Source organism: Neopelma chrysocephalum, unplaced genomic scaffold (assembly GCF_003984885.1).
Source record: "Neopelma chrysocephalum unplaced genomic scaffold, ASM398488v2 Primary Assembly neopelma1_25, whole genome shotgun sequence".
In the NCBI taxonomy this organism is placed as follows: Eukaryota; Metazoa; Chordata; class Aves; order Passeriformes; family Pipridae; genus Neopelma; species Neopelma chrysocephalum.
The window spans coordinates 40306454-40315922 of record NW_020897694.1 but is presented as its reverse complement, the minus strand read 5'-3'; the positions used below and the strand labels follow the sequence as shown (position 1 = coordinate 40315922).

General features: G+C 39.0%; 1 protein-coding gene across 2 annotated transcripts in view; it reads right to left on the bottom strand.

The window, feature by feature from the left end:
• Positions 1-769: 769 nt before the first annotated feature.
• The window catches only part of GRTP1 (growth hormone regulated TBC protein 1), a 33574-nt gene continuing 24874 nt past the window's right edge, over positions 770-9469 (bottom strand). The window contains exons 6-8 of one of the 2 annotated variants that reach the window (XM_027675044.1): positions 3640-3812; positions 3338-3523; positions 770-1258 (exon numbers count right to left, since the gene is read on the bottom strand). In XM_027675044.1, the coding sequence (XP_027530845.1) occupies positions 1169-1258; positions 3338-3523; positions 3640-3812 (449 nt within the window). In that variant the 3' untranslated portion in view covers positions 770-1168. The remainder of the gene's footprint in view (positions 1259-3337; positions 3524-3639; positions 3813-9469) is intronic. The other variant, XM_027675046.1, reaches the window with a different exon arrangement.

The window sequence follows — 9469 nt, the reverse complement described above, 5'->3', positions numbered from 1 at the left end:
AAGGACATTTCGTGCTTCATTTTGAAGGTAGGCTCTTTCCACAAAGTAGGAAACACATCTGCTGAGGGCTGTGTGTAGTGTAATGGGCTGGAAATGAACCTCTGCGTTTAAAGCTTCCCTGACTCCCTCCTGCGGTCAGGCTTTGGTGTTAACAGTACCAGCTCCAAAGGGCAGGAAGTGAGGCACATGGAAACATTGCACAGGACACTCCTGACAGAGAGAATGCATGGCAGTAAGGCTGATATATACTTTGGACCATCTGCCCTGCTACCTTGAAGGTACCTGGAAATATTTCCAATACCTGCTGACATACTAAGGACTATGGTACTAATAATGTCTTTATAATTCAGTGCTTGAGTAAAAAAGTGGATGTCTGGTACCAGAAAGGGTAGGATAGCTTAGAATCATACTGCTGAGTAGCAGTCTTTACTTGTCTGGAAGAGTATTCATCTACTTTCTCTGAAAAGGTTCTTTTTTTTTCTGAGGAGTGAAAGAAACTCAGTCTGCGGGGTGAGGGGGAATCCTTCCTTGGCAAGGAATGAAGTAAAAGGTGAGGTGCTATCCACAGTGGTGTAGGGAGCATAAAACCCCACAAATTGTTGACCTCTCCAGTCGTCTTCTCTCCCTTTGGACAGAGATGTTTTGGCCACGAGAGGGCTCTGTAGGGACAAGAAAGCGATTCCCGGCTTCCTGGCCCTAGTATGGCTGGAAATGGGCGGATGCCAGGAAAGAGATCACATATTTTACTCTCTTTACACCAAGAAACAGGTTCTGACAAATTAAATTACTTTATTTTGTACAAATGGTAGTGGTGTCACAGTTAATACAGTAATACATAATTTCATACACCTATTTTCTTCTAATATTACAAAATGCCCTGGGACTTTTTTAAAAGGAGAGTCCTGACATTGATCACATTCTATACTCTAAAAACACTTTAATCCTTAAAAAATAAAAATAACACACCACCAAACACTAACAGAACCACCACTTCCAGTTATCAAATCTGACATACAGTACAAAGTGTTAACACACTTACTTGAAAGGCAGGAAAAAATTGGTCAAGTGTCAGTTAACTCATGGAAAGCTTAAAGTGTGCTTTAGTCAGTGCAAATAGAGGAATGTGTCGATTGCTGTAGTATCTGACCACCTGGTTATATCTGGTGAGTTATCCCTGAGAAAGCAACTTCTCCCTGCAAGTCTCTCGGAGTTTGTTGACTGTTGCCATGGACAAGCTTCCAGGGTCTGTGAATATTTTCTGAGGGTAAAAGGAGAAAATTCTTAGTTAAAATGCTGGCTTTGGACAACGTGCTAGAATTCTCACATAATTCTCTGAAGCATGAAATCCCTGCTTTGATGTCCATACTCTGAAAATGCTTACTTGCTGTGTGGCCTTCCTGTAGCACGGTAACATCTTCATCTACTCTGGTGTAAAGACATGGTAAACCTGCAGCTTGTAACAAGTGTTGCAAGTCACACAAAAGCAGCAATACAAAAGCTGGTTTGAATGTGTGTCCAGTTAAAATTATTTTAGAAGGCAGTGGTGGTGGTGGAAGGCATATTTAGAACATGTTAAGCTGTCCTGGGTACTGCTACAAAGCCCCAGCGTACTTTTAGTGTGGTGCTGGCAGAGGTAGCCCAGGCTCTGGAACATACATAAACCAATATGTTCCTACTGCAGAAATCAGTCTTGATCCCTCGTTATACTACCTCTGCTCCTCTTCTCTACCAGGCTTTCCAGGGCAGTAATGTATATGGATGTAGGAACTTGATGCATTTCAAGTGCCATCACACATCTGCAATTACTTTTTTTCTTTTTTGCTTTGACTTGTTGCTCAAGAACAATATATTTGTTTCCACTTCTTACCTAAAACTTCCGAGTGAACAAAACTGTGAATCAAGCTACAAGTTTATGCACTTTATGGTTAAGATGTGTGGGCCCCTTAGTTCCCTGGAGTTGTTAAATGACAGCTCTGGAGATGAGATTGTCATTGAACCAGTTCTAAACAGCTTTCTGGTGAAAGAGCCTGCATTGCATTAAACTAAAAACAAAGGTTCTGTTGAGGGGGAGGGAGGCATAAAATACTCAGCTGTCATTGCCTGTATCTGTACTTCTGAAAAAAACCCCAAACAAATCCAAACACAAAAGTACATGTTTCAAAGTTACAGAAGAACCTAATGTAAACTGATTATTTAACTGTCTTCAAAGCCCCCTTACTACAGTAACTAACACAAATAAAATAAATTGTTTTATTCAGGATAACAGCAAGAAAAAGGTAGTTGATTTTCTAAAAACAGTTGATGTAAAATTTAACATAATTAAAGGGGGCAAGGAAAGTCCTTCAAGGACAAATGTTAGTATCATCCTCTGAATTGGTGTTCTCATGGCAGTTAACATTTAATAAAACTCTTATTCTAAAGTATTTATGGAATGGGAAAACCCCTCAAACATCTCCCTTCTGAATTCAAGCTGTACCTGTGATTTTTCTCTTACTCCTTTAATTAAGAGACTCACAAACACCAGTAAGTTTAGCTTATTTTTCTTCTATATGAGCAAAAATGAAACAATATAAATGACATCCTACTACGACAGGCCTATGCACAGAGATCTGATATGAGCATGGAACTCTTGGGTGGTCAAAGTCATCCTCTGGGATATAGTTCTGTGTGTACTTAGCCAATGACAGTGGAGTTGACCAAGTGATTTATGACAGATATGCTCCTGTTACTTTTTGCAGCTAACCTTTTTTACGTTTCCATCTTCTGAGTTAACTTCCAAATCTAATGTTTTATACCAATTTGGCACCCACTGTATTAATAATTCTTAGTGTGCAGATTGTCATAAGATGTACACACTTCATGATTTTTTTGTCTGATAACTTGGTGCTACCATTTTGTTCTAAACGGAATGCTTTATATTCTGGCACCACAGGAATTTATCAACACAAGTTTAAAATTCACTTTGTGTCTATTCTACAATACTCTACTACAATTACCCTCAAAAAAAAAGCACAGGAACACAATCCATAGTCCACTGAAAAAATGCACTAAAATCATTATTTTCTCATCAGACTTTCTGCCTTAACTGGTAAAAAGGGCAAAAAGAATTTTTTCCCTGGTATGACAAAGAATGTAAATGGATTGCTATATGTGGAATTACATAATAATTATTTAAGACAAGTTCTTAGAAAGGTTTGAGTTTCTTATGTAAAAACATTCGTCATCGTTTTGGCAATCCCAACAGCTACATTTCTCCTAACTATCTTGCTGAATGAAAAACATTTCTAAGTCAGTCTTGGGTTTAATTTGGAATAACTAAAAGCTGCAGAGAATTTACCTGCATGAAACTGTGACACTCTGTTACAAATGCTCCTTTGGTGATCTGCTTAAATTTTTCACAAATGTCAGGGAAATTTGTAGCTTCCAAAATAAAAGCTTGGTGTTGCTTAATCAATGTTAAGGCCACGCGGAAGATGATCTTTGACCCTTCATAGAATAAACAATCCCATATTCGGAGCACAGTCTGCAGGAAAGGAGAGAATTCAGATTACAGATTGAATTCCAGTAGGTAATTATTACTAAAGCAGTACAAATGAAACAAGTATGAGTGTACAGTAAGAGAACTCTGTTACCAATTACCTCTACTGGAAGAATGTCAATGAACAAGCATATAAACCAGCGTGACACCACTAGGGTCCACATGACTCCGTGTCTTTCCATCAGCTCTGCCACTGCTGGAACTTTCATTTTCACAAGTTCTCCAAGGACTTCCTGATCAGTTTTCAGGCCCAACATTGCAGGACTGTAATAATCTTGAAGAGAAGAAACCAAAATTCAGGAATCTGTGGACATGATCTTTTCATGCAATTGAAGAGAACGTTCTGTGCAACTGAGTGTATAAAGGCATGTTGAGCCTATGAATCTCAAGGTGAAATAAATTAAACCACACCACGGAGATCTCTGCACTATGGTCATACAGTGCTTCTCTTTCAGCCAAGGCTGATCCTCTACACAAACACTTCATTCGTGCCTACTGAAGTATCTTTCTCTCCGATGTTTTTTGGCAATTTCCTCTTCCTTCCTTAGGAAGGATAATCTAGGTAGTTTTTAAACTGCTAGCTTAAACTACAAAACTTTTACTAATATTTAAACAGTTCAATATAACCACCACCTCCTTCCCATGTTGGGGGGCTGCACAACTCCCAGTCCACACAATACTCAAACAGGTAACAAAAAAACCCAAACAAACCAAGCCAAAATGACCTATAGCCTTTAGACTGGGTCCAGTCACAAACTGGAAATGTGAACTTCAGGATGTGTCAGCTGTGCAGGAGTGCTGAAGGCCAGGTACCCCTTCTCCTAGAGTGTAACCTAGCCATTAATTTAAGAGTTTTTCTCTCCTTTCTCCAAGCCACAAAAATCCCACTTTTCACAGAATAATTCTGAAAGGAAGTGAATGACAGATCCCTCAGACAACATCTCTTCCTGCTTAATTTACCTGCAAGACAGGGATTCAAATTAGACCTCCTCCTACTCTTCTGGTCACTGCACTAGACCAATAAACTCACAATAACAACAGAGCACACTGGCTGTCACTCCACAGCCTCTTTGTCAGGGTAAGCATTTTCATTACCAAGGTACGGAGTGAATACCAAGCATCTCAGCTCTATAAACAAGTAGTTCAGGGTATACTTCAGGGAAGAAAAAGATTGTTTCAGTTCATAAGAGTTCAAATGCCCCATCAAGGGACAAGAATTACACAAATGTTTAAGAAATTAATATTTTGGGTTTATATGTTGACAGAAACATTTAAGTTGGATTTGAAGGCTCCAGTCCTAGGAAGCAACCTTTGATGGTTCACTAGTGCTTTGCTGACAAGACCTATGTTATTTTAACTTTATTTGCAGGAAGAAATCACTGGTAACAGAAAGCACCTTTCTATGCCTTTTATCCTTCACTGATTCTTGAAAGCTGCAATTCAGGTTTCTCTGTCTTAAATGGTTTCTGCCAAGGTTCCCAGACACACAGCATAGGCTAATGGTTTATATGAAGGTGAAGGAATCAGAAAGAGCAAAGTCCATTTGCCTGAAATAATTTTAAGAAAACCTCCCAGTTCCACAAATAAGTTTAAAAATATGTCCAAATTATGCAGTACATTTGTAACCATTTTAATTTCTGTAGTGAAATCAAAAGAGCAGTTTAATACTCCACTCTTTTCTGTGTCAATGGTTTTCCTGAACAGACTTCCCACCCCACAACCTATTTGCTCTTCATTTGTCCTGTCCAAACTGCAGAAAATCTACAGGAGCTTTTAATGGCGCTATGGAGCATCACATTCAACCTTTAGGAATCTAGCTTTCTCTGTCTGGGATTCTTTTCTTTGTTCCCATTGAAGACTGATATGTAAAACTCCTCTACAGAGTTAGAGTCACTGCCACTATATACATTCCTTTTAACCATTTGCCTTTCAATTGCTTGTAGGGAAAGCTCTGAGAGCTAAAACACAAGTATTCCCATGAAAAAGTGTATTAAATCCAAATGGAGTTGTCACACAAAAACCAACACAAACACCTCTCTTTCTTCATATGTTGTGTTAGTGTTATGCTCATTTGTGAACTGAAATGCATTCATCAGCTGAGTAGACCTTTTTTAAAATGCTTCTTTATTGTAAGTGAAAAACTAATCAAATCTCAAGTAACAAATTACAAATAACAGAACCTTTCCTACCCCTCCTCCTCTTCTCATATATCCACAAACTATTTTTTTTTTGTGCTCCTGAGATGTGTGAGCACTTAAACTTCTTCAAGTTACCACTGTTGAATGTCCTCCGGAGGAAGGACAACAGCCCACTCGCTCTCTGCTCTGCTGCAATCATCCGATACGTGAAACCAACAGCAGCTGCTATTTTTAATTTGTACAGCAAAGCAAATGTCAGGATCTCAAGAACACAACCAGACACCTACCCAGCCTTCTGCGCACTGGCAAGCAAAAAGTTAACAGACAGTCAACGTGGATGCATCACTCTGTGAATTACTGAAGCAGCCAGGAAGCTTTGGTGTAAATTAAAATTTCATTCAAGTCTGTTAGATTGTACTGCTGGACAGAAAGGAAAAAAAAGAACTATTCATCTATCTGGGGCAGCCTCCTGCCGTTCCTCGTGCAGCAGGAGCGGCTCCCATGTGCCCAGGGACACAGCACTGCAATGTTCAGCCCAGCGCCGCTGGGAGGAGTGATTAACGATTTATGCAAATACCAGTAACTGAGTAGCAGGGTTCCTCCAGGATATTAACTGCCACTTCACAGCAGAAGTTAGGTTAAAAGAATCTACATCCAAGACATTCTTACATGTAATTATTATATATTAATTGTAGTTACTTTCGGTATTATTACACATAATTAATATGCAATTATAATTTTTTTTTTTGCTGTATATACATACATAAATGTATGTATAAATTCTATGCATAAATGTATGTATATAAAGTTAGCTCCTCAAATTAGGAAAGACACATTTTCAAATCCTTCAGAAATATTTCTGGGGGACCCCATATTTGTGCAAAACTCACCCACAGATCGTTTACAAGGAACACCTTTCACAGTCCACATCTGGTTTCACTAGGGAAAGTGATTTTGTAACTTGGTTCAGTGCCAAAGTGCTTGGTAACATTTAACCTACATGGCTCTTCTATTCCCTTCTTATTTGCTAGAGATTCCCAGTCACTAAGCCTTCCAGAAATGTCCCCTCGGCAAAAATCCTGCAACTCTCCCTTGTTGCAAATGTTTCACTGTGTGCCCTATTTTCCTGATACTTTATAATTGCCTGCTCTGCCCAGAGTCTCTCCCTGAAGTCAAAATATCCTTGTTTATAAACAAGCCTACACAAACCGACCTCTCCCATACACCACAAAACTGTTTTTCACAAGATACAGTGCAGTATTTTTACTCACCTGCCATCAAAACACATTAGCTTTATGTTCCTTCCATATCTTGTCTTACAAATTATTTGAAATTTCTAGATTTGCATGATCCCCATTTAATTAGCATCTTAATTATTTTTCCCTCTCAACAAGCGGCAAAATACTGAGCAGTTGATGACCCAGAACTGACCTGAGTCAGTAACAGCTCCTAATCTGCCACTTACTAATTAAAAAAAAAAAAAAGGTAGGCTAATTATGTTGTATATCTGTTGAGGTAGGTTGGTTTATAGGAAAGTCCTCTGACAATATCTTATTCCCCTGAAAAAACACAAAGCCGGATTGCTTCCTTTTTTTCTTCAAATTGTCAAATGGAAGTGATACTGTTAATTTTTAGGTGACCACACACTATGTTACTTTTCATCACATCATCTTCTGGAAGGCAACAAATACTGTATTATCAATTATTATTGTAATTGCTAAATTCCAGAAAAATGTCTATATGAAAACTTTCTCAATTTGCAGCTGTGCTTTTTCAAGCTCCTGTAGACTGATCCAAGGCCTTCCATCCCTTCCTCTCAGCTTTCCTTTATGTGTTGCTTACCCACATGCACCTGCTTTGCCTAGTCCATTGTTCTGAGCACCTGCCTATGGATTTTGGGTGCCTTGCAAAGTTTAGGAGTGCAGCAGAGGACAATGTGGGCAGCACCCCGCATGGAATTCACCCTTTCTCATCAAAGTCCTGACCACAAACAGGAGCACCTCTGCTGAGATCATCATGTTCTTCCTCTTGGAGTCAGGCAGCTAACAGGAAAAGACGGATTCACCAACTGCCAGGTACTTGATTGCTACAGTATAACACACGTGACTAGATGAAGGGACTTTTTTCCTTGTTCAAAAGGCTGTTTGTTACTAACACTGCACTGTGGCATCCAGTCACTGAGCTGGAAACTTGTTCTAGCTCAGCAAAGAAATATTCCTTAAACTACACTTCACTGTCTCCCTATCACAGTCATTAGCACCTCTCTGAATCCTACCAGGATGTCCAGGACTAAGACATCCCTGTCTGCTTGTGCTCCAGACAGTAATGAGATTTGTAGGAAATAAGGATAAAGCTTGTAGGGACTGTATGACCTTGTTCTCTGATACAAATAGATTAAGAGCTTCCAAAAATAAAAGTTTAAGAAGCAGTACTCTTGTAGAGATAATTTAAGGCTATAAGTCAGAGCTGCAGAAGTTAAAAAAAGAATTCTTCAAGTCTGTTGTGCGTATGTCAGGTTAAATATACATACTCCTACTGGAACTAAATTCTTCAGCGTTACAGAAATACCCAAAACAAGACCTCAGCTCTGCTGCTTATCTCCCAGCATTTCTAACTATTAGTTCAAGAGCTTACATAGCCAGCCTGAGACAGAGTGATTTGTCTTGGTGATCCAAACCAAACTGAAAAATTAAAAATTAGCTGATATAACTTTTCTCACAATCAAAAGCAATGTAAAAATGTTTTATTCACAAGAATATGTTTATAACGTCCATGAGAGCTGTTTGTGTGTGATGATGAGGACGATAACATTCTCTATCCTCTCCAAACAGCAAAAATAGTTTCTTTTTATACCATGCAACATTCAAAAATGTCTCTTCACTGGAGATGCACATTACCATTTGCTACCAGACTTCACTGGAATCCAGAAGAGATAAATAGAGCAGGCCTAAGTGCTAGCAGGCAAAAAATCAGAGGTTTCCAGGAACAGAATTGGCCAACTTCATGAAAAGCACTCGGTTCTACATCTTCTACATTTGAAGTCTAAACAGAAGCAGATTCCACCATGTGCACTTGTGGGGAAAAAAAAAAAAATCTTTTTTAGTAATCCTTCACTTTAAAATGGACCATTTTTCATGTCTTCTAAGTATCTACATCATGAACCTGGTGTACAAAGTTGAACAACCTGAGTTTGGGAAGAAATCAGAAAGCCACAACAGGAAAAGGAGGAAACCCAAAACTACTGCCAATTCCTTCTGCAGTATCAGGCCAGAGTGACCCCCTGAAGATGTCCTGGCCAGAGCAATATCCTGCAGATACGTGGTTAAACGGCAAGCTAAAAACTCTTGACTATGTTATTTTTAAAATACAAGTTCCTAATCCTCCAAGGAACTGAAAAAAAAAATTCAAACCCAAAACAAGCTCAAGCCATATTTTATCTTTTCCTTCATCAAACCAAGCTGACCCAGAACTTCTGTCCTATAGTACTGAACTCACACAAGAACCAGCAGTAGCTGTATCATTCACATTGAGATTACACAACATTTAGCATAATAATATTTTGACGAATAACTTACTATTAATACCTTTTCAGCAAGCACAAAAAGGCAATGGTTGGTTGTTTCTACATAATACCATCCCATCTGCCTGTATCCATCTTTGCTTCTGGTCCCAAACTTGGAAAAATGGATCCTCTGGAGGAGAAAGAGCCCTTTGGTTTCCCATTTCCATTTCACACAGCACAGGGGGATTCTGCGCAGATGTAGTAGCTACCTACCCCTTGGAAACTGAAGAA